Source organism: Physella acuta, unplaced genomic scaffold, assembly GCF_028476545.2.
Source record: "Physella acuta isolate Inbredline_101_S28 unplaced genomic scaffold, ASM2847654v3 ptg000937l, whole genome shotgun sequence".
NCBI lineage: Eukaryota > Metazoa > Mollusca > Gastropoda > Physidae > Physella > Physella acuta.
The window spans coordinates 237,128-263,876 of NW_026732454.1; the positions used below are offsets into that span (position 1 = coordinate 237,128).

At 40.9% G+C, this 26,749-nt stretch overlaps 1 protein-coding gene across 5 annotated transcripts in view; it reads left to right on the forward strand.

The window, feature by feature from the left end:
* LOC131953654 (neural cell adhesion molecule 1) overlaps positions 1-26,749 on the forward strand; it is a 99,943-nt gene that overhangs the window by 38,285 nt on the left and 34,909 nt on the right. For all 5 annotated transcript variants that reach the window (XM_059316946.1, XM_059316947.1, XM_059316948.1 and 2 more), the window contains exon 2: positions 22,752-22,926. In XM_059316946.1, coding sequence (XP_059172929.1) covers positions 22,752-22,926 — 175 coding nt within the window. The remainder of the gene's footprint in view (positions 1-22,751; positions 22,927-26,749) is intronic.

Below are 26,749 nucleotides of genomic sequence, written 5' to 3' on the forward strand. Positions count from 1 at the left end.
TGTTTATCAACACCCCACCCACATCCCTCACTTTCCGCGCGGACCCCCCCCCCCCCCCCCCCGCACCGTCCATGCTGTCATTTTGTTCATTACTCCTCGACCCCTCTCTTTATTCTTCTTTCAACATTATCCTCTTACACTTCACCCCTCGCGTTACACTCGTTGAATCTCGCACTTCACCCCTCTGTTCCCTTCCGCCGTCGATTCTGATAGCATATTTTAACCACGCGGCCTGCAATCACTAAAAAACAAAAATAAACCTAGTTTACGAGACCTTGTGATCATAATGCTAGGGAGAGCAGAGTTTACCTACTGGTCTATCAATTTATGAATTTTCTAAACAAATATATAGAGTAGTAAATAAAGACATGTTGTTTCCCTATACTTACAGTTGTCACGGGATCCTTTATATAATGCTTAGTTTGAACAAAGGGATGTCAATATTAAGGTACTGGTTCGACCATTTGTTATTTACATAGTCCAAATAGCCCAAGTGACAGTTAACCCTTTAATGTTTGATGATGCTTACAGTATATTGGCAGTGTTAACCCTCGAGTACCTATTTTTTTTTTACCTTATGGTATCATCAAAGGATTAAGAGACCGGACTTCAACTTCAAAAGAACATTTAACCCTTTAGAGTTCACGTACTTTGCGACACGCGGCGAAGCTCAGTATTGTTCCACCACGAGACGTCACGTGACCAGGTCCCAACAGATTGTCGACCAATCAATTTAATCAGATTCAATTGGAAATTCTCGATTCTATCTTTATCGAGCTTCCTTCGAGGTTTAAATTTTAAAAAAAAATCGGTTTACAAAAAATCAATTTGACATTCATTTTTTTTAAAAATTAAATAAAAGTAGATTAGTGTCAGCTTGACTTTAGACACACGTGGTTCCATCTCTTAAAACTTCATTTGAAAAGATTTCTCTCGGTTAAAGATCTGTACTTTACAGTCATCACTTCACGAGTCGCTCAAATTCAAAGCGAATCTCACGTGTTGTATGGTGTATGCGTCAAGTGACTCACTGACTCATATTCTCCAACCACTCTTATGATTATTTAAACCCGCTTTTTCCTCGGTCGGGATCGAAAAAAAAACCCCGTTCAGATGTTGCCCTCAAAAGACGCTGTGCTTAATCCTTTTTCTCCGTTTATTTTTCTTTCCCGAGTTTATCCAACAGGGCGAGCTTAATGACGAGTTGTCCTAATTTTTGAGTGTATATAGAGAAAAATATACGACCTCTAATACATTTTTCCAAAGAACATTTTTCTTTTAAATTGCTAGAATATTGCCATTTCATGTTTTTGTTTTCGTTTATTTTAGCATTATTTATTCCTTTTGATCCGATAAAACTGAGATAAGACAGCCATACGAAAGATGTTTCTCGAAAATAAATCACCGCCCCCGGTTCAATTGGAGTTTTTATTTAAAAAAAAATACTTACAGAACTCTTACTCTGACACAGGGGCAGAGTTGTGTCCCATCTTCTCCAATCTAATGATTCTATTCCCTCCCCTCTCTAATTTTTACCCACGTATTCTGCCCTCTCCCACTCGCCGACTCTATCTCGTGGGAATTATTAAGAATATTGCGTTTAAATTCGGCTCTTTGTTGAGGATGTAGCCGAGGGTGAAACTGGCCTTATTCTGCCGAGTGAATAGAGACGGGCACGTTATTCAGAACAGAAGCAGCAGTTTTAAAAATCGTTGGTGATTAACTGCACTTAACAATCGTTAAACTGCAATTAAATATTTATAAATTTAAAACATTTGGTGTCAATTAGCGAAAAGAAAAACGTTTCCAGCGGCCATTTTGTGGTAATATTGTCCCTCTTTCTCCCGCTCGGTTCTCTGATTTCTCAATGGTTTTGGTTTTTCTTATGCTGTTTAAAAAGTCTGTTAAAGTGGCGTAGCCAGGAATTGGTCATGGGAGGGGTTCAACCATTTTTCCATATGTATACAATCCTATATATATATATATATATATATATATATATATATATATATATATATATATATATATATATATATATATGGGTCCATGGGAGGGTTTAAACCGCCCCCCCCCCCCCCCAATTCCCCCTTGCCTACGCCACTGGTTGTTACAAAATTACATGTAGCCTGTATGGTGGTTGATCTAAACACCAATCACCACACGACCACGTGGGTAACCCCCCTCCACGACTCCCCCCTCCCCTCACTAGATGTAGGTTGTAAACACCACTCGTGCCCGATTGTTGAGCGCCCGTCCACGATTACTTGAGCCGCTTCTGTCAGAACCGAGGAGCTGGAGAGTGCTCGTGACAGCCCTCGGCTCAGCCTGTCCCTGTGTAAATCTGCCCGGGACAGAGGCCCCCCCCCCCCTACACTCTCCATGCCCTAGTTTATACACTATTATTTCAAAGAAAATGGGGGGAAAGAGTGGAGTTGGACAGGGGGGGGGAGTAATTTCCAATCCTCTTTGCTATTAAAAACAAAATTCAATATCTTTCCCGTGTTTATTCTGTGGAATTGTGTCTACCCCACCTCTCTCTTTACCCCCCCCCCTCGGATAAATATGTAACTTTATTCTTTGATCCCCTCCCCCCTCCCTACACTTAAATAGAATCCAGGCTCCCGTTTCCCCATACACCCAATTATTACGTTTTATGAAACATTTATCATGTAGCCTCCCCTTGTTAATGCCAGAACGTGTCTTATGTTAAGACCGCTCTGTTCGAAGCGTAAGAAAAGAAAAAAGAAAGAAGATATGCGAACGGCCAGTAGTCAGTCATAAATTAACACCGCCCTCGGCATAAGCAGCGCGTGATTCGACCCCTTCTTTTGCTCGTGTGTGAGAAAGAAAATAATTGGCAGCGAGAGTAGGCCTATTTAGAAATTGTTTTAGGCTTAGAGAGTATAAAGTTTCGTAAACATTGCGGGTTGTTTTAACCTTCTGAATAAACTGATATTATTTGTATAATTATATTTGCATTCTGGATAATAGAGCATTTCTTAAAAAAAAACAACAAAAAAACAACAAGGATCCAACACATATTGTTTTGAACTGATAATGATTGCATAACTGTAATTGCATTCTGTATAATGGAGCATTTCTACAAAATAAAGATCCAAACCCATTATTTTGGTGTTTAATAAAACTCTAACTACCAAGAATTTTTGTTTAGGAAAATACAAATATATTTTTACTATCATCTGCGTTGAACAATTTACGTCATAATTTGCTTACGTTTAATACATTACGTATCCGTTCTGCAGAATCTCGCGTTACCTTTGTCTTTTAGAGAGAGAGCCCAAGCTGGTAGTTTTAGAACCGCTGGCTTCCCGCCTGTCAACCTAGAGGCTTAGGACTAATTTTGTCGCGAGCACTAATACGTTTTATATTGGATATTGTCTTCCCCTACATGGGAGGTGATGGGGGGGGGGGGGGTGTCTAAAAATAGCCGAGCACAATACAGCTTTATTCCAGAAATTACTGCCACAACCGCCGTTAATGACACGTCGGCTTTTACAGCTTCGGTAACCATAGTAACCATTACATGAGGTTGCGTCTGTTGCTCTAATTTTCAACATGTTTTTTTCTATGCTAGGTGGTTATAAAAATTTCTCACTTGTATTGAAATAGGCGGTTTTTTAAATAGGGTTTTAGCTATGGCGAGTGAAGTCGGAGCACGATCGGACTGTAGTAAGAGGAAGGGGTGGCTACATTTTAGTCTTGCAAAAACGTTGTATTAGTTTTTACAAGACAAACATCCGTGTAGTAGTAGCAAGGACAAGAATGTGGTTGTCTACTTCCCCTTTCTCTATGCTGGATCAACACCTTCTTCTCCTTTCTCTCACCTGAACCACTTCCACACCTGTTTGTCTTGAAGCCCTCGAGTGTAAAAATTAGCTCTCAATTGACTCTCGGCTAAAAAAGAAATCGTATATTTGTAACGGCATACGCAAGCTAATTCACTGAACTTCTCATTTTTAAGCTAAAACGGACCAATGCTAGCTAAAACCCAGCAACCACAAAATACCACCTGTTCAACAACAGACATTAAAAACACATGTTAAAATCTAAAAATTTTAAACAGTTTGTTTCTGTTCCGCATTGCTTTACTTGGCTTGTTTGGTATATCTTTAGTTGCCCCCCTTCAGAGCTAGACTTACACACAAACTGACTCAGCCATTTATTTTATAGAGTATGCCACTCTACAACCTACATCCTAACTTGCAGCTCTCACCATATTTACCACTTTGACTTACCATCCAACTTTCCACCGTAATAAACCATCCTAATATACCGTCCTAATAAACCACCCTATTATACCACCCTAATATACCACGCTAATAAACCACCCAAATATACCACCCAAATATACCATCCTAATATACCACCCTAATATACCACCCTAATATACCACCTTAATATACCACCCAACCTATAACTCAAACTGACCACTCCAAACGTAAAGAAATACCCGCAGCCACAAAACACGGACCTGTAACAATGGCGTCATCCTTTATCTAAACACCATTTGTGCTCCTGATATCGACCGAGGCGTCGAGCGAGTTAATAAATATTTGACTCGTTAACTGGAGAAGTTTGTTTTGTTCTGCCTCGTGCATTCATAGACTCCCCCCCCCCACTTCCCATTAGCTGATGGTCCGTGGAAAATCTGGACAATTCAAGTTTTTTATTTGATGAAATCAAGTGGCAATTAATTAACCTATTCAGTTTTAAGTTGAATTCATTATTAATTTATAATTTTTCTTTCATGGGCAAATGCATTAAGTAAAACCTCTATTTTTAAACATAACAGCAATTAGGCCAGGTGAAGTAGAGTTTACCAGCTAAAACGCGGATAAATAGAAGTATCTACCACAATATTTCTTTGTGCTAATTATGAGTTGGTCACTTTATAAACAAAGGTCTGAATAACCAACACTTTTGTTAGAGGTAATCGTTTGAATCGTTCCTCCCCCCCTCGTCACCCACGGCACTTGGCCGTACTGTCCCACACTGGACCCACATATGAATGCTGTAACCATTCCGTGACGTCATATTAACCAAATGTAACCGTAACTTAATTAACGACGACGAAAATAGTCTGCTAATCGAATAATTTCGTTGAACTGCCGGTCCCCTGTTCTAGCTTTTATCTTAATCTCTACGGACACCCTCAGTGTCATTATTGACTATACCCTCGGCGCCCTCACTATAGTGCAGACTAACCCCCCGCGGTGGCCGTAATCAATTAATTAGAAGCCTTGGTCGTCCCATATATTCGTCTCTTAACTAAAGGTACGAATTTATTTTTTTTGGTTGTCAATTATGACATTATTCACACGTAAATAGATGCAGCGGGAATTTCCAATTTTTTTAAAAATTTCTCTCAAATGCCTCCAGCCTCAACTAAACATTTCACAAATTTTGTGAACACAATATTTTTTTCCTCGCTTCCCTTTACCCGGCTTTGATAATAGGTGGCGCTGCACTCGATTCACAATGTATACATTTAAATCTCGCTCCGCGCGTGATTTTCCCATCATACCACTGTTAAATGGCACCATCACAGCGTAAATGTCGGCTACATCCGGCTCTTTTTTTGGCATTCCCTTCCCCAAACCGGCACGCCCTCCGTTGTCAGTGGTCGTCTGCATCAATCATTGTTGTAAACCGCAGCCGGTTACAATGTTAGGGCTTCATGTAAGCACAGGGTATTCTAGTTTGGGTTTTTTGCAAATAGATAACCTACAAATATTCTTTACCCCCTCTCGTTTACGTTTGGTCATAATTTGTACATGAAGCATTCTTTCATTGTCGACACACTTTTCTCCGGCCTAGGAAAATAAAATGAGGTTAATATATGCTGATCATTGATGCATAAGGTTCCCCTTTCAGACCTAAAGATCCATAATATGAAGTAGAGGTACAATTTTATTTACCTTAGCTTGTGAAATGATGGTGCGTAAAAATATACCCGCAGGCTCAAAACTCACCCAGTCGCATTTACTTTCCCCACGTGTGTCAGGTACCCATCAGAGCTGGGGCGACCTAGTTCTAGTCTCGAGTCCAGACCGAGATCCGAACTCGAGACTTCTGGGCTAGTAGTCGAACGCTCTACCATTTGACCATACCGTATCATTGATGCATTAGTTAATTAAATTGATTTCATCATAGTACATCCAACTTAAGTCAGCCAGCACAAGAGCGATAGAGTTCGGATGCTTTCATCGCACAGTCTATAAGAGCCCTAACAGAACAAAAACAACTGCAGTTGACGTTAAATTAAATCAGTGTATCCACTTGTATCCACCATTGTTAACAATGATTGTTTTACATTAAGGTAAAATTTTGCTAAAAACCTATTTAATTTTCGTTAATTAAAAAAAATAACATCTCGTAGATTCACGACTAAGCGCGTGAACACGCGAACCAACAAGTCAACAGCGCCGTCCATTTTTTTAAAAACCCTGACCTTATCTTTGTTGTACAATGCAACAGGACACTTTGAATGGCTCCATCATCCGGGTTCCCGCAGAACGGAAATAGTTTCTGCACGCTCTGTTCGGCCTCCTACGCATGCCCAGTCGTTCCATATTTGGATGAATTCAATGAAGACAGCAGTAAAGCACGAAGGCAATTTTTGTGTGCTGGTCCATCCCCGCCGAGGATGCCGCCAGGGCTGTGTAACGCGATAGTGTTCGAGTGCTTTTCCCCCTGGCTCTGTTACAATAGATTGCCCTGTGTTTTCCAAGTCTCGGGTTTACATTATTAGTCAGCGATCAGAATAGACTTCAGTAGTTTTTCGTGACGTCTGATTAAAATAAAATAAGCTCCTTATCATATGATCTTTGAAAAACAACACGTGATAGTGTAATCACTGGGAGGAAATCAATGAAACTACATCCCTTTTATCAAAACTTCTGCAAACACCTAAAACCATACCCTAACTACATCGTCCCTACGACCACACTCCTACAACCAACCTCTTCAACCACACCACACGCCGTTACATTGCCACACAACTACAACCCTACACCTCTCGTACCTACCATCATGAAAATACAACCGCACCTCCACACTTTCCTTGCCACCGTCACCTTACAACCATTACAACCACATCCCTACACCTCTCCTAGAACCAACGTCTACAGCCATTGCTACACAACCACACCCCCAACCACTTAAATCAGGATATCCCTTGCAACCAAAACCTTGCACATCCGTTAGGGGTGGGGACAGAATTACGCGTCCCGCCCCAGGGCGTCAACACGTGACCTGCAACTGACTCACCTATGGGCGTCCCCCCTCCACGGGCCCGCAACAACTCGGACACCATTAGCGTCCCTGACGACAGATATTACCCAGACCCTCCAGCGACAGACCACTACCCACTTAGATTTAAAACGGCGCTCCTCCCCCCCCCCCCCCCCCGCGATTTTGACAGCCATTTCCCGAATCACAACACACCTGTTGCTAAACCATTGAAAGACAACCAAAGTGCTTGAAGATTTAAATTTCTTAAAACAGGTTTTTAATTCCGGTGAATTGTTAGGTTTAGAGTTCCTTTTTTAGGCTTTAGATTTTGACGCAGACGATTCAAAAGCAAAATTTAAATAAAATTAAAAAAAAAAAACAACAACATTTGTTAGAATGTTTTGTTTCCACCTTTATCCAGAGGCATAGCGACCCTTCACGGCGCCCGGGGACAAACTTTCCATTTGCATCCCCCCTCCCCTCAAACTTTCCATTTGCACCCCCTCCCCTCAAACTTTCCATTTGCACCCCCCCTCCAACTTTCAATTTGTTTTTCCAACCCATTTTGGCGCCCCCTAAGGTCCGCGCCCGGGACATATGTCCCCCACCCCCCTTCGCTACGCCTCTGCCTTTATACCCCCCCCCCCCCTCCCATTCCGAACCACCACCAATCAAATTCTTCATCACAACTAGCTAATTAAAGTTTAAGAGAAAAAAAAAAGAAAAGAGTCGAATTATTTCCCTTGAATGCCGATCATTTAAAAGTACTGGTAACTCTTTGTCGGCAAAAGACTCCATTTCTGCTAATATCCATTCAAAGCCGCGTTTCGTTTGATCTGAATCGATCAGTTTCAGCTCAGGTATCACGGATCGATCGAGGCTGGAGATCACCGCACGGCAGGCAAAACGTACCGCAGTGAAATTTTCTATCCTAGATCAAAGGGGGGGGGGGGGGGGGTAAAAACGATGATATAACAGCTAGACTGAATTGGGAGAGGGGCAAGAAAAAAGGGGGGGGGGTTGACTAACAATAGAGTAACAAATGTCAACACTGACCTCACCAAGCTAATATTTGAAAAAAAAAGGACGGTAGAGCGCAGGTCTAACTCTAATTATAGGAGGGACATACACACATCTAAATACAGTCTCATAATACACATTCCGTGGTTGGTCTTGCTCGGTTTGTTTTAGCCTTTCCACATAAGCGGGTGGCAATGTTCCCTCTAAGGACCAAGAGTGTGTGTGCAAAAAATATGTTGCGTGCGCGGTGCTAAAAATGACTTGGGCAACTTTATATGTATGTTTAGGCTTGCAATTAAGCAGAGTAATGAAGGCATGCATTTTGATAAATTAATAGTATAATGTGTAGGACTAGTGAAACGTATGCAATTAAAAGAAGATACGAATCCCATCAACATAAAATAAAATACACAACAGAAACTTTCAGAGTTATACTTAGACAACAGGTTATATGGTCGACTTACTATGTTAGTGCAATGCAATCATATGTTAATAATGTTACAAATACAACAGTTTAACATGTTAACCATTTTAAAAAGCTGACTTGAAAACAAAATTAGCTAACCTTTCAGGGGCATTTATTGCAATTTCTCGCTTCTAACCTTGCCTTGCTTCCACACCTTATATTCTTTGTTTAAATCCACATCCTCTCCAGCATTTAGATATAATTTAATTCGCATTAGATTCTCCAAATGTGTGGCTTCAAGTCTATTTCGTGCTTGTACTTTAATGCTGTTCATAAGACTAAAACCTCGCTCGCAATCAGCGCTGGATGCTTGAAAAGTACAGCATATGTCAATTAACTTTGCCAATAAGCTAAATTGTTCATCGTTTAAAGCAACTCCTGCGATTTCAGTTAGTGAATTTACTGAACCTGATTTGAGTTTTTCACTGATTTGAAATTTGAAGTCATTGTATTGCGTGATAAATGACTCTTCATTTGTTGTTTGTAACAAGTCTTTGCGCTTAACGCACAGTTGTTTGATCTCTTTGACGCCAAACTCAAATGCACAATTTTTACTTTCTCGTATATACGAAGTATAGAGAAAGTCTTGTAATCGTGCAAAAAAAAAAAAATCGAGATTTTTGCAAATCTCGACGTTTTGCATCTCACTGATACGGAAAAACATAATTTTGCAATCTTGTCCGTATGTCTGTGTGTCTGTGTGTGTGTCTGTGTGTGTGTGTGTCCGTGTGTAAACACGATAACTTGAGTACCGTTACAGCTAGGTTGATGAAATTTCATATATAAGTATTTTATCAAAATCGTAGATCCGTATCAACTTTTGAGCGATTTCCGATAACCGGAAGTGGTACTTTTCCTACTTTGAATTTTTCAAAAGCCTATAACTTGAGTACTATTTCAGATAGATAAATGAAATTTCATACGTAAGTAAAAGATCTAATTCTCTACCTTCTATTAAATTTTGAGTCATTTCCGTTGACTGGAAGTAGTACTTTACGCTACTTCCGATTTCTCAAAAAACTAATGTAAATTTTAAAAGTAATAATAATATTGCGCACTATTATGCGCTTTTTTATTTCGCGTTCACTTGGTGTGCAATTAATTTGTCTACGAGATTTTATTCTATTTTTAAAACTTTAAGTATTTAAAATGGATTAAAAATCATGTCTATAGCCCGAGTTCCCATCCCCTGTTATTTTATATAAGAATATTCGAGAAAGTTTAGGGGAGATCACTCCCGGTTTATTTAAACCAGTATGATCAAAAGTTGAACAAAACTGCAATTCATCTCCTGGAAACCTTACATTTAAATGACCGCAGACCGATCGTATAAACTGCGTGATTGGTCTTGTATCGATTCCTACGTTTTCATTCAAAATTTTCTTGGCATTATCATTCCAATAAACATCTTCACTCAGGTATTGTGCTTCTAATTTGCGTATTTTAGAAATGCAAAATTGATATGCTTCAATAGATGATAAATTACTTCGCAGCAACAACATTGATAGATTAGCTAATTCAGTTAATACATCATTAACGGTATAAAGCGCAACTTGATACAGTGGATCTCTTAATGATTTCAAAACATAACAACAAACAGGATCATTGTAGTCTTGGACTTGTTCTTCACAGTAAGCAGCTAAAGCATCAAGATTTCTAACAAAAGCACTGACAGCAAAGTGACGTGTAACCAACGAACTTCGTGAATTGGTCGAAAAGAAATTACATCCATATCATGCACCTTGGCCAATTCTTCAAGTTCGCCCTTTTTAACTGAAGATCGACTAAATAAAGTGTAAACCGTGCGTAAGAGAACCTCAATATTTTTAAACAAATTAACATCTTTCCAAGCGTCAGTAAGTGCCAAGTCTTATCGATGAGCAACACAGTGCTGTTCAACAAGATGGGGGACCTTAGCCTTCAGTAAAGCAGCTAATCCCTTCCTACGGCCTAACATAACCGATGCCCCGTCTGATGTTATCATTACCATGCGGTTCATGTCAAGTTGATGTTCAGTGTAGTACTGTGTTATGGCTGCCTCCAGAGCTGAGGCATCACATGCGGTAAGCTGAATTATTCCACCAAAAACGGTTTTGTAGAATAAAGAATTGACTGGACGAAATTTAAAATAAAGGATCAGCATTTTATGTACTGTTATGTCAGTACTTTCATCAACTATAAGCGTGTGGAACGATGCTACTCGAAGTTCTGCCAACTGTCTGGTATAGAAACATACTTCCCCATGTGGTTATGAATCAGTTGTACCGACAGCATCGAGGCGTTCATCCTAATGGCGAGAAGAACATTATCCATTAGAATTCGAACTTGATCCTCGTTTGACCGCTGGCGCTCATGTTGTTCAATTCGTTCTTCTCACTCATTGTTAGTTTCAACCAGCAGACGTTTAAGACCAGTCCCATTTGAGCGGGTATACACAATCGCAACATTTCCTACGTGAACACGAGACAAATGACGTTTACAGTAGTCAAGCGCCTATAATTCCCAGAGCTTTCCTGTGACAAATTCGTTGTCTTTGTTGGTTTTGTTACAAGTACTAGCAGCACAGAACTTACACTTCAGTCCAATCTCATCTAAATATTCATAGATGCTTCTTAATTCAACTGAAACATTCTTAGAATCTGGCGTATCGGTTGTTACTTTAACTTTGAGCCATTCCAGTTTAAACGAATCTCTCGTTTTTTTTTTGTTTTTTTTTTTTGCTGCATTGTTTTACCGCTTGTTACACACATTTTTTCTTTTTAACATTTTCAAATAGCACAGAGTAGTAAACTTTTATTCCTTATTTACCAAACCAGTCTGTTAATACTGAAACAGTTCGATCCAGGTGCACGTAATGATCCCAAGAATTGGATATATAGTATATAAATCCTTAAACCAATCAGAGTAAAAACACATCCACCTTAAGTAACCTAGAATTTGCATCTGACTTGGATAAACCGTCATAGTATCAAGGAGGTGGGTGGGGGTTGGGAGATGGGGGAGGGCAGTGACAATAGAAAATAAAACCTTGCATGGTCAGCTAGTAGCCACAATCCCTTTTACGGTCAGTTTTGGGGTAACCCATTAAATCAAGCAGAGGGAGTGTCACCCAGACATCACATCGGTACCCGCCCCGCTCAGTTGAGAGTTAAGTCATTAACTAGACCTGTGGTATGACAACCGAGGTCACTCACTCCCCCAGGGGTCACAAGCTTTAAGTATCAGTTTGGTCGAGGCCCCAAAACACAAAGACTGTTTGTTTAACAAAACAGGCACTAAAAATGTCGCTTAATTCAAGCCACTGACTACAATTTTTTTAGTGAATCAGACTTGCCCGACGTTCTGATAATCTGTGCGCGGCATCAGAAAATGTCTGCGCGGCATATTTGTAAGTGCTGCGCGGCCGCGCAGCCGCGCAGCTTAGAGGGAACACTGGCGGGTGGGCGAGTGAAAGTGAATAAGCCTATTGTGTGTTGGGGGGGGGGGGGGGATGGGTGAACAAGACGAAGTCCCAAGCCAAGTATAGTTTTGTGAAATCACCACACACAAGTCCAGTCCAAGATATAATGTTCTTTATTTAGCACAAATCAATTGTTCTACTTCTACCTTACTAGTCTATACTATATACTGTCTACTAATACTGACCGTCTCACGTGACCGGTCAGCTCCTGTATTTCTGTCGGTCTGTTTAACTAACTAAGCTGTACTCTGTTTCGTCTAACTTATACATGACCTCTAACCTAAACTAGTCACTATCACCAAGGCGCCGTAGTCACGATTACGTCATTGCCACTCAAGAAATCCCCCACCCCCTTGATATTCGCTAGATCGTTTATATCGATTAGTCGGTGTGTGTGTGGGGGATGACTGTGGTAGGTGGAATGGAAAAGATGTACCCACAAAACATCGTCTTAGTCACCCTTGGCGTGTTGTAATTTAGAGTAGACATTTTATTTTTATCTGATGACCTCAACATTTGAATTCTGCTCACTCCTGCCCCCACCCACTTCCCCCACACCCCATTGTCCTCAGCACTTATGTACAACCTTTTGCCGGTATTGACCTTTGCTCTCAAGGTACAGATAACTGACCAGTAACGCGGACCATTTAAAGGATTGGCCACGCTCCTAGCGTAAAAAAAAAAAAAAAAACAAAAAAAAAAAAAAACTCCTTTAGAAGAAATCAAATGTCAAGGTCTCCAGAAAATCGGAAAAAAAATGCCAGTTACAAGTGTATCGGTGGGCTTTTAATAGATGGGCGTCGATTCCAAAGGTTACGCGCGGTTGGGGGAGGATGCGGCATCTAATCCAGCGCGTTACTTGTCGTTTTAGACACGTGGATCACATGTGCTTTTAGTGTAGGTACGAGAAAGATGATCTCTTAAGTATAGGGTGGAACAGGGCTGGGCGCTGGTGGTGGTCGGGTAGTGGGTGGGTGGTGAGTTTGGAAGATGGGGAGAGGGGGAGGTGATTTTGTTTGGTGGGTGGTGTGGTTGGAAGATGGAAGAGGGGGGAGGTGATTTTGTTTGGTGGGTGGGGTGGTTGGAAGATGGGGAGAGGGGGGTGATTTTATTTGGTGGGGGGTGTGGTTGGAAGATGGGGAGAGGGGGGAGGTGATTTTGTTTGGTGGATGGGTGGTGTGTTTGGGAGATGGGGGGGGGGGGGGGGTGATCGGGCGTGGTAACGGCGGTTTTAAGGTGAGATGGTGGTGGGCGGATGGTTTGTGTGGTAGACAAGTGTGGTGGCTTGTGTAATGTGTGTGGGAAGGGTGTGTGTGTGTGGCAGATGAGGGGTGGTTGTAGGAAGGATGGGTGGGGTCGGCTGCTGGTGTTAATAACGGGAGTGAGAGGGGGGGGGGGTCTTGTGTATGTGGCTGACAAAAGGGTAGAGAGTGATTGTTTTTAAGCTCGTTCGTAATTCTTTTTTTTTAATTAAAAAAAATGGATAAATATTTAGTCAACACTAATTTTAAAATGTTTGTTTAGAAACCAAGTTTGTTTATTATAAACATAAGCTTACACATTTTGTTTATAAACATAATGTTAGACAGTTCTAATTTTGTATTAAAAGGTAATTTAAAATGAACACGTATCTGAAGAAATGTTATGAAGCAAAGATAGCAATATTTACAGTAAAAACATGACAGGTCGGTAGGTGTAGCGGCGGACGTGTTGGGGTCCCGCTAAACATCCCTGATTACACTTATTTACCTGGTCTACCTTTGACGTACCTGGGGCAGGTAAACTATTTACTCACCTCACCTTCACACGTTTCTGATTAAAAAAATCAAACCCCCGGTTTCCAGCAATCTGTCTACACGTTCGTCTGGGCTTGTTCTCACCTCGTCACCTCCACCACCCAGATCTCACGACCTTGACCTACAACTCACCCACCCCCCAAAAATATGATGTCAAATCGTTTTCGTCTGCCCGTCTTTAAAACTGAATCATAAATCCGTTTAGACATTTTCCCCTGATAGTTTTTTTAAAATACATCACCCCCTCCCCATGGCGCTACTTTGTATAGTGTTAGAACCGCTGGCATGGTGAAATAACTGGGAATATCCGATTAAGCTAAAAACTATTTTTTACTAGTGTGATGTTTCCCGTTAAGTCTATCAGAGCTCGCTTCAATGCCCATTTACACAACACTTCCTCATCTTCAATTACAAATATCAGTTTTGAAAAACAAGCTTAGAGAAAAGTCATTAACAATGCAAACGTTCAGCACATTTCGGTACATAAAGATTTACACTCGCGAAGGCCCGAACGACTTTACGAGCGTGTTGTCAAGCTGCGCAAACTCCGCCGAGTGCTACTCGTCTAGGGAGGGTGAAGACATTAATACCAAGTGTTCTCACAAATCAATCTCTTCCTGCCTACATTCATCATTTATTATTCACCTTTTCTTTATTGGAAACACACCTAACGTGTTCTTGGTTTTTGCTTTTTTTTTTTTTATTATCCAGGGCGATAATTCAATTTCAGAATCGAAAATTGTACTTAGCTAGCACATTCATTCATCGAATGTCTTAATAACTTTGAAATTTCCTTTGAAAAGGAAAAAAAAAAAAAACGCTTTTAGATTCGGGCGGTCTAAAGAGGTAGGTGAAGCAGAGTTTTCCCTGAGTCTAGTGCCTAACATGTCTGGGGTATTGGACACTGGCACCCGAAAAAAATCACAACGACACGAAACTAAGATATCTAATAAAATTGCGAAACTGTGTTATGTGTTAATGAACACCACTAGATTCACTTATAATAAACTATTTGTGAGTGTGTGGTAGGGGGAGGAGGGGGGTCCATCAAGCGGTTAATAATCAAATTTTTTTTACAATCCACGAAACCAGTACACTTAATCAAATCATTATCCCATCTTTAAAGACCAAATAAAATAAGACTATCGATTTCGTTAAGTGCTATTTAAAAAATAATGTGTGCACCATATGTTTAATTTGACTAGTAATTTGTTTTTGAAAATACGGGATTTCCTTCACGTACGGGTTTATCATTTGGGTTTACCCGAATTATCGGGTTTACCCGAATCATTGGGTTTACCCGAATCATCGGGTTTACCCGAATCATTGGGTTTACCCCATTAACGTGTTAATTATTTATAGATAATTCCGAATTAAATAAGCAGTCGTAATACTTCTCTTAACTAAAAACGAGTTTTTCGGTTCTTTTCTAGATATATCTACAATTTTGAAAAATGCATGCGCCTTCCATACACATCTTACATCGCAAAAAATAAATTATAAAAAAAAATTAAACAAGATTAAAAAAAAAGAAAAAAATAGATCCCTCTTGATTAAACTTTTTTGTTGTGTTTAATTTGAATCAGCGCCTAGGATTTAAAAAAAAAAATGTGGTGCTTACATAACTGTGTGGCGATGTCAGGGTTTAGTTTGTGAATTTTAACATTCACCGTTATAAAGTATCATCTTGCGAACATAGCAAAACCATGGGTACCCAAACCCGTAACGTTTAATCTAATAGACCATGACTCGCCCATTTCTAAGGGCGGCGGGCGGAGCCCCGTGGAGAATTGAAATGTATCTGATAATAGAACAAATGTCCCCTTTTGACCCGAAGATCAATATTGGTTTTTAACTATTTAATGACTTCGCCCTGCCTCGGCATTCACTGGTAAAGGAGAAATTTTCTTTTCACAAATTTACTGGCTGGCTACAGAAAAGGGAAGCACACACTAGCTGCAGGAAGGGAAGCACACACTAGCTGCAGGAAGGGAAGCACACACTAGCTGCAGGAAGGGAAGCACACACTAGCTGCAGGAAGGGAAGCACACACTAGCTGCAGGAAGGGAAGCACACACTAGCTGCAGGAAGCACACGCTAGCTGCAGGAAGCAGGCGCTAGCTGCTGTATTGATTTGGCGTACACTCTAAAGAGTTTCCTTTCGCGCAGACGAAAACAAGTTGAGAAAACCTGGCAATCGAGTGAGTTACGCGATCAATGTTGCCGGTGCGGCCATTTGGATTTTATCTCAACTATCCAGCTCTCGTTTTTTTTTACTCCCTCGTTCCTTACGTCACATTTACTACGTAGTCAGATCTGTATATCTGCGCACGTGGGTCTATGTAGATGTAGGAATATTCCCCGACGGCATTTCCCGTGGAAAAAAAAAATGTGGTACGCGTTTTGTCCCGATGAGTATTGTTCAACCGTGCCGGGGGATAACCCCGTCTTTTATTGATAACGGATGATTCATCGCATGACCCATCTACCGCCGATAACACGTGGGTTTATGCAGGCAGTCACCTCGCTAGCTTTCACGTAATTAGTCTACCCCCCCCCCCCCCCCCCCCCCAGCCCTCCCCTTCACACCGCCAAATGTGATTTTGATCAATTAGTAAATTCTTCCCAGCATGCAACCGGTCTTATCGGCCATGTTTTTTTTGTGTTCTTGTAGACCAAACAGGAAGTAGAAAAGCTCAGGCGTGACACAGATTTCAAAACCAATATCCATCAAGAGAAACCGGATACAGTTCTTGTAAAATGAAACGAAATAGCTCTTCGAGAATAAGTTATCAGACGACGCCTTATTCTCCCGCCCCCCTCCCCTTTAAATTGTGCTTTGATAGATTTATGTTTATAGCCCCTGGCAGTTATAACCACTCACAATATACTTTTTAAAAAGTTAGACTCGGAATTAAAAATCGGAAAAAAATATAATGCTTTTTTTTTTTAGCGGAATGACGTCGAGCAGTAAAGCAAGTTTAAGGGACACTACTCCCAACTTAAAAATAATTATTTTTTACTACATAGACCATTCTTATTGACTTCGCTTGGGTCTCAGTGTGCCCATGCTCTGCTTGCCTTGAGAGTACAGAGTCAGTCCGTGATTAGATTGACCAGTTCGATGACCAGTGTCTCTACGCAATAGTGAATGTTGTGAGAGTCATCTGTTTTCGAATCTTTCGATGACTGACTCTGACTGTCAACAATGTCTGACTCTGTTCCTGTCTAACTATGTGACTCTCATTAGCTGTCAAAAATATTATAAACTTATAAACAGTGGAGCCCATTGGTACACGCAAGCCATTTAAAAAGAATCTATTATTTCATATAGATCTAATATTAAGTTGTATTTAACTCGAAGAATTCAAAACCAGTTTTTAAAATCCACCGATCTGTAAACTAAAACACGAAGTCTGTTAGTTATCTTATACCCTGCTTACATCTGTCGAGGGGAGTAATTAGATATCTTGTAGCCTAAGTAGCTGTAGTGTTTGATTTTTTTGCTGCGTCAGCAATAAATCCGATCGATATAGCTACTGGGCGCTGGGATGAATATTTGTTCTAGTTTTTAGAACAACTAAAAAAATAAGAGCCACATATTGGAGCCGACATATTAATCAGATTCGGCCCGGCCTAAACGGCACAACTAATCCCTCAGAAACTCGGGGCCGCCGGGCGGAACTCGACCAACGCTCGTCACGTGCGGGATCAATAGAGTTCCAGATCTACCGCCGAGTTGGTCACGTGGCAAGTACCGCGAGGAACGTTTTTTTTTACAGGGCATACCAGCGGTCACTTAACAAAACGATTTTGGCATTACAGGTCATTTGGTCATAGGGGGCATATTGGTCAAGCTCTCAGCAGAGTTATTTCCCATCATGCGTCTCATTAATGTTATTTTTTAATATCCGTGTCAAATGTAGTTGTGGATGTTAATTAATGGCGTTGGATGCCCGAGTTGAGCAATACAGAGCTTGTTGATGTTCATTTGATGCCTTTGTTTGCACCTTAGTAATGTGATATTCGTCTAATGGGTTAATTGAGAAGATAAAGCATTCAAGCAAAGAATTTAAAAAAAAATAATTAGCATAACATTTTTATTGATTTTTTAAAATCTTTTACGCCCCCGCTGTTTAAAATCTGATCATACTTTGAAAATATTTCAATATTTCCCCCTGGGAAAATATCCCCCCCCCCCCCCCCCCGCCCCCTGATGTTTTTGACGCCATGCTAGTGTAGCTTGTGCATTGTTTTCCGAAACATTCGTTGGTTTGTTCGCATCGACTCGTGTCATGCTTCGTGCATCAATTGAATTACCGAGGCGAAGTTGAGGTTGTAATAAGAGAACAACTTTCTTCAATGTTTTTTTTTTAAAAACCCTTCTCTCCCCGTGTGTGCGTGTGAGCTGGGAGAAAGGTGAAACGCGTTATGAAGATCCTGCTAATAAACGAAGCCTCGTGGCGTTTACTTGTTTTTTTTTATCGCCCTCGTCTTCAGCTCAAGCCACGTAACTAGCTCGGGGTTATTTCATTATTTTTTTTTATCTGTGTGTTTGCATGTAGGTTCATTTTATTTAAAAAAAAATATTTTGAACATTCATTTCTGAATGTAAACAGTGATGTTTTATTTATCTAAAAAATGTAAGTAATAAATAAAAGAGCTTGACCTGAAGTGTGTGTGGGTATGTAGAGGAGGTGGGCGGGTGTGGGAGAGGGGGGGGGTTGATTGTGTAAGCCTAACTGCAGAGAAAGCTACATGCGTTCATCCTACGAATAGTGGCTAACATGCGAACATGAGAACCGCTTGGGTGGGGTGTGTAGAATGAGAACCGCTGGGTGGGGCGTGTAGAATGAGAACCGCTGGGTGGGCGTGTGTAGAATGAGAACCGCTGTGTGGTGTGTGTAGAATGAGAACCGCTGGGTGGGCGTGTGTAGAATGAGAACCGCTGGGTGGGCGTGTGTAGAATGAGAACCGCTGTGTGGTGTGTGTAGAATGAGAACCGCTGGGTGGGCGTGTGTAGAATGAGAACTGCTGGATGGGCTGTGTAGAATGAGAACCGCTTGGGTGGCGTGTGTAGAATGAGAACCGCTGGGGTGGCGTGTGTAGAATGAGAACCGCTGGGTGGCGTGTGTAGAATGAGAACCACTGGGTGGGGTGTGTAGAATGAGAACCACTGGGTGGCGTGTGTAGAATGAGAACCGCTTGGGTGGCGTGTGTAGAATGAGAACCGCTGGGTGGCGTGTGTAGAATGAGAACCACTGGATGGGCTGTGTAGAATGAGAACCGCTGGGTGGCGTGTGTAGAATGAGAACCGCTTGGGTGGCGTGTGTAGAATGAGAACCGCTGGATGGGCTCTGTAGAGTGAGAACCACTGGGTGGCGTGAGTAGAATGAGAACCGCTGGATGGGCTCTGTAGAAGGAGAACCGCTGGGGTGGCGTGTGTAGAATGAGAACCGCTGGGGTGGGGTGTGTAGAATGAGAACCGCTGGGTGGTGTGTGTAGAATGAGAACCGCTGGGTGGCGTGTGTAGAATGAGAACCGCTGGGGTGGCGTGTAGAATGAGAACCGCTGGGGTGGGGTGTGTAGAATGAGAACCGCTGGGTGGTGTGTGTAGAATGAGAACCGCTGGGGTGGCGCGTGTAGAATGAGAACCGCTGGGGTGGCGTGTGTAGAGTGAGAACCGCTGGGGTGGCGTGTGTAGAATGAGAACCGCTGGGTGGCGTGTCTAGAGTGAGAACCGCTGGGGTGACGTGTGTAGAGTGAGAACCGCTGGGGTGGTGTGTGTAGAATGAGAAACCCTGGGGTGGTGTGTGTAGAATGAGAACCCCTGGGGTGGCGTGTGTAGAGTGAGAACCGCTGGGGTGGCGTGTGTAGAATGAGAACCGCTGGGGTGGTGTGTGTAGAATGAGAAACCCTGGGGTGGTGTGTGTAGAATGAGAACCCCTGGGGTGGCGTGTGTAGAGTGAGAACCGCTGGGGTGGCGTGTGTAGAATGAGAACCGCTGGGGTGGCGTGTGTAGAATGAGAACCGCTGGGATGGCGTGTGTAGAATGAGAACCGCTGGGATGGCGTGTGTAGAATGAGAACCGCTGGGATGGCGTGTGTAGAATGAGAACCACTGGGTGGCAGGCCATCAGTAACAAGAGCCAGCGAGTGCCAGTGTGTGTGTGTGTAATGTCGGCTGTGTTGAAGGATCGATCGTGAGCTCGTCCAATGCTCGTCACGAGTTGGGTGCCGTGCTCACAGGACCGCACGTGGTTGTCTGGTGATTTGACGGTCTGACGTGGACACAGTTTTAGTCGGTCCAGTCATGCCGACTACAAAATCTCGCTAAGGCTTCCTGTTGTCATATCGGTCTAGACCTCCACGACTTTGTGCAGTATTCTTTAGACTTGACCACGTCGACATCAGAGTCTTGTCCCACACTGGCCTTCTATTCCCTCACTCAAGGTAGAATAAGACACCTCTGAGCTGTCCTTTAAATTTTTTTTCCACTTCACACTACGTCATTGATATTTAACACATACATGCACATAACACTCTGACATCTGTGTATTTGAATACATCTACACCTATCATCCCCACATACAAATACATACAAACTTTGATATGTAAGATACAGACATACATACATAATGAGCCCCACCCCGCGTTGCCTGTCGGCCATCCCTGTCTTAAAGCCCTCTGATTCACACGATATCCCTCGGCTCTGCCCGGTGAGATTTCATCATATGTTTATTGGAGCACGCGGCGAGGGCTTCTCGTGGAAACAGTTGGCTCGTCTATCACAGTAGCGTTACGTTCAGGCGGATATTGGCGTGCGTTCAGAAACTGGCGAGCAGATACCCATTTGTATTATTTCTCCATCACCCCCTTTCCGTCCCCCCACACACCTCCCCCACACAGTTTCCACACCCCATCTCGCCTCACACAGTTTCTATGCCCCTCTACTTCGCCTCACACGGTGTCCATAGGGAGTCTAACACACGAGCGGGGGGGGGGGGGGGGAATGCATTGGCTTTTCATCTTAAACGAGGGTAGAGATGCGAGGAGGGAAACAGTTTTTTAAATCGTCGAGACAGACGCGAATACAAACTACTTCTGTTCATACGATTACTCCACGATTTCTCCCTAGCTATAGTCTTAAAAAAATAACTAGACGTCAATTGTACGACAGAATAGACCATGTCATAAATTACTTTCCACCCATTTACCCCCCCCCCCCCCCCTAAAAAAAACCCTCGAGTTTTGTATAACCCATAAGTCTTTTATTTTATTGGCCCTCTGTCAAAGCTCGAACCTCGGGCGCGGGTTTTAAGATGGCGGTCCCGATCACATCGTTAACTTAAGTTAACAAGACTGCACACACACAAAAAAACACACACACATGAACCTCCCGCACAGATGCACGATCTTACGCACCTGTCTAAAACTCATTGTTTTACACGGCATTGGACGGGAAGCTCGACAGCTTTTTTTTTTTTTTTTTTTTTTTTTTTTTTGTGAACAGAGCACCCAAGTATCTTTACACAAAATCAACTCGCTCTGGCCTCGACCAAGAGACCATAGTTTGTTACGGGGCGTAGGCGTATCAACGGCGACACCCACCACTTCTAAAAAAAAGTTTTTATATTACATATTACCCTGAAGTGTCTGCTGTCTATTAACATTTACTGATTCTAAAAAAAAATATATGCCTTGTGGTTAAATTAATCTTCTTCAAATTTTAACAGGAAAAAGATGGCGTCCGTTTTTTCAGATCTTTTATAAGTCGATATATTAAAGAGAGATAAGATGGGGGAGGGGGGGGGGGGAAGCAAGGAGAGACTATGCTATGATGTAATTCTGCCTTAGATGCGTTTTAAATTTTCATCATGGTGCTTTATGATTACCGCTTACTATTCCTGAGTTTCACCGTAAACAATAAAGAAAAAACAAACTCTGTAGTCTTAATTCACGAGTGTAACCTATTTATGACTCGTGTTCTAGCACCATAAACCGAGCAGACTGGCGAGATAATCACAATTTGTGTGTGTTGTTCTGGTGAAATAATGGTGGACAGATAAATGTTACCCTGACCTTTAGGGTGGGTTGCTGGTGACATTTATTGCTACAGTAGTCACTATAGGATTCGGACATTTCTCAATGAAATAAAAGATACATTAATACAACTACATACATTGATAAAAATAGGATTTGTTAATGTTGTTTGGTGTTTTATTTTACCATCAATACTTGGTTGTGTATGTCTTTAAAACAAACCATTTGTAGTACAGCATAACTTCTCTTGAACACTACCAGTTCCCTAATTTACTTTGAAGGTTCTTTTTTTTTTACACCACATTTAAAACCAGCTGATTAAAAAAACAACAACTAACATTATTTAAAATAAAATCGATTTTATCCTGAAAACTCCCCCTTACCCCCCTGTGGTAATTAAATTCACAGACTTAAAAAGGCTACACAAGATCCTTAGCTGAAACCCCAATCTGTCCAAATTTTTTTTCGAGGTTCTAAACATCTAAGTTTATGCTCATTTTTTAAAAGCCACAAAATAATTTTGGCATGATGGATGAGTATTTTTGTTTCTTTTAAATACAATGTCTTTTCTCTATCACTTCAATAATTGGCTGAGTTAATTAATTATGCAGAGAACAACTATAATTATTATTAAATAATGTACGAATTGAATTGATATGCACCGCAAAAACCGTCTGACATGAAACTAATAATGGTAACTCTTGTTGTTACAGGTCAAAAAACCATCAGTTTCAGCATGAAGATCACACCAGAGGGCGATACAATAGATGGTAACGTGGGCTCTGGCAAGGTCTTGACCTGCTCAGCGGTCAGCCAGAGTGACTCTGGACAGAAGCCTGAGATCAAGTGGTTTATCAATGGGGTGGAGCTGACCGCTACCACTGGAAGGTAAAGCAAAATTATTTTACTTTATCATTGTTTTAATTGGTGGCTGAAAATATGGAGAGGGCAATATCATTGTTTTAATTGGTGTCTGAAAATATGGAGGGGGGGGGAGGATTTATCTGATGCTCCTGTGATCGTTGTTGTTCCTTGTTGCATGTTTTACAACTACAACTGGTATAACAGTTACGACTGCTATAACAGACTTACTTGGTATAACAGCTACAGCTGGTATAAAATGATGGCATTACATTTTATAGGTGGTACAACCATTATAGCTGGTATAATACAGCTGATATAACAGCTACAGCTGGTTTATCAGCTACAGCTGGTACAACAGCTACAGCTGATATCAGTGGCGTAGCCAGGATCGTCTCATGGGGGGGGTTCCAATTTTTTTCCAGCATTTTTTATATATATATATATATATATATATATATATATATATATATATATATATATATATATATATATATATATATATATATATATAGACGCAATAACAGTACTAGAACACAGCAAACAGATAAAAGTACTTATAACATTACTTACCTATAATCGTAGTTCAAGTCTTCTTGGACTCTTGGCTAATTCATCAAGAACCTCATCCGCTAAAATTTCAATTTGTCGGTGAATATTTAATAATGCCAATCCATTTAGTCTATCCTCGCAAGTAGTATTTCGCAAGTACGTTTTTAGCCGTCTGAGAGTGGAAAAAGAGCGTTCGCTAACGGCAGTTGTTACAGGCAATGTTACAAATATTTGCAGTAGTTTGTGTACTGTTGGAAATATTTTTACGTCACACATTAAAAAAGCTTGATGAGCGTTTTGCGGTACATTTCCACTTGTAATAATGTGGCGCCACCACAGTTTCAGTTCTCCAATGCTTTCATCGATGACACTGCTGTTAATCAAACGTTCATATTTTTGCATAAGTATTATGGCATTCTTTTCCTGTTCTTTGGTAAAACCCGAGTCATTGGGTAAAAGACACATAAAACCTCTCAAAACAGATTTATGTTTTAGCAATCTGTCTCCTATTTGACATATAACCGAATCAAGGAAAGGAATAAATACAGCTATTCTGTAATACTCTTCAGGCGTATTTGCCATAACATTGCAGCGTTGAATTTGTTTTCCAGCTCGACGTGGAATAAGTATATCTATGTCGAAGTCCTCACAAATGTCTTTGACTTCATTAAATACGGTAGTAAATTCTGATTCAGCATCCTTCCGCATATTCACTAGTAGGCTACTTGAATCTTCTGTAAATTTTAGAGCCGCAGATAGATCAAAGTTTTCTGTTTGGAGTATTCTGCTGACAGGAAGTGTTATTGCAAAGATTTTTGAGATAACTCTAAGAGAAACTTGAAACTCAAGACTCCTAATTGCACCTAAAAGTTGAACCGCTGTTGAAGAAGTTGTTGTATCGTGCCAGGATGACATAATTTCCAGTGCATCAACAGTTGCTTTTTGAAGCTGTATAAAAACGTTGACAGACTCATGACGCTCAATCCATCTGGTTGCGCACAATCGTTTAAGTCGAGATGCTGATGCTTTAGGTGTTAATTTCTCTATTGAATTTGCAAGCAAAGATTGTCGTTTTGGTGTGTTAAAAAAGTTGTATGTACTATTAAGAATTCCCATACAGTTTCTTACAGCTGGTAGTTCGCAGGCATCAGAAAGTGCTAGGTTTAGACTGTGAGATGCGCAATGCACGTAAATAGCCAAATCAAATTTCTCAGCAACATATTGTTGCGCCCCATGAAGTCGACCACTCATTGCAGCGGCTCCATCATATCCTTGACCTATCATAAAATTACCGTCTATGTGTAAATTTGCTAGAGTGTCCATTAAAACATTTGCAAGTCCTTTGCCTGTTAGATCAGTTACACCTACAAACTGTAGGAAATCCTCCCTTATTTTCTTTATGTCGTTATCATAGTAGCGAACACACAACGAAAATTGCTCCATACCAGCTATATCACTAGTTTCATCGGCTAAGACAGAAAACAATTTAACAGAAGTAATTTTCGCAACAATCTTTTGAACAATTAATTTATTGCACACATTTATCACTTCATTCTGAATGGTGGGACTTAAGTATCTTGCATTTTTTGAAGAATTTTCTAGATGATGTTTAAGTGTTTCGTCTCCACCCATGGCTTTGTATCTTAAAAGAGCTCGAAAATTTCCATCATTTTCGTCAGGATCCTCCAACTGAAAATTTCCGAAATCCCTGTGCCCCCTAAGTGCAAGACCTTGTCGGCCGCAAAAAATTATAGTTTCTATTATGGGCGCTAACCTTAAACGATTTTCTAGAATTTGTTGACTTACTGATGAGTTCAAGGCGATGTTAATAGGTTCTATTTTTTTCTCCATAACCGATTTACGATTTTGGGAAAGTAAAATTGCTCTTTTATGATATTCACATTGCTGGTGCTCATTAAACTTGTCTGTTGCCTTTTTCCAGTTTGAAAATGGAATTTTTGATAACTTACCTAAAGGCTGACTACCTACACCACCATAATTCAAACTAAACAAAACACAATATTTGCAAAATGCGCCATCAAGTAATTTGGAATAAGTCAACCAGTTCCACCTAAGTAGCCACGAATATTGAAACTTTAAATTTCTTTGTCCGCTTGCTGGAAATTTAAAAAGTTCTTCGGGACGCCAGATGTTTTCTAATAAATACAACCGTGTATCATCTGTAATAACTCCTTTGATAAAATTGCCGATATCATTTGCATAAGAAACAGTCAAAGGTGCTGAATTTATGGAAATTTCTTGATGTAATGTAGTTTGAGAGTCAATAGTACCATCTTCATTTTTATCATTTTCAGTTTTATTTTTCTTTGTAAAGAAATCAGTTAATAAAGTAGTTTTAAATTTCCTTTTTCCATCCGACATCATTAAAATGAATTTAAATTGCTTTAATTATCAAAAAGATACACATTAAAACACGACTATGCGAATAAGAAAATAAATAATTATTGGTCTTTCTTTTCTGACTGTCTAAAAATGACTACTGTAGGTTCCTGGCTCTACATCTATATTTAACCACCTACGCAGTTTTTATATCTACCAACACTAAGTTTTGTGTCAACAATTGTGGGTCCAGCCCACGCTTTCCTGCCAGATGTGCATCCGGTAGTAATTGAGACGTACCCATATTCAAACCCACCCTCACCCCCCCCCCCCCCCTGTCACACCCTTTAACTGATAACCTTGTGTCCTCTGCCATCTTTATCATTTTCAGTTTACTTATCTTTTTAAAAATTAAATAGTTTTCAGTTTCCCTGTTTCATCCGCCATTAGTGAAATGAATTTCAAATGTTTTGAAGTAGTAAAAACATACACATTATAGAACCTCAATGCGAATAATAATCAATTCCTTCGTTGTTGTTTTTTTTTTAATTTCTAGGCGCTTTCCGGTTGCACTACAATCATATTAGACAACAAAGGCCTACCCACGTAGCCCACCCCTCCCCATTCGACACTCCTTAACTGATCTAACCTTGGCCAACTTTCCCTTGGCCTACTGCGTTCCAGATTATTATACTTAACTTTAGCACGATAATAAAATTCATAACTAAATTCTACAGGCAATTCTCATCACAATGATATACATTGTTGTTCTAGAGGCTGCCAGGTTAAGTGTTTAGTGTTTAAGCCCTAAATAATATCGACACAAGTCAATAGCTGTAGCTTAAGGTAAAAAGGTAGTCATATTGGGGGTACATGGGGGGGGTTATAACCCCCCCTAACCCCCCCCTGCCTACGCCACTGGCTGATATAACCATTATAGCTGGTATAATACTTATAG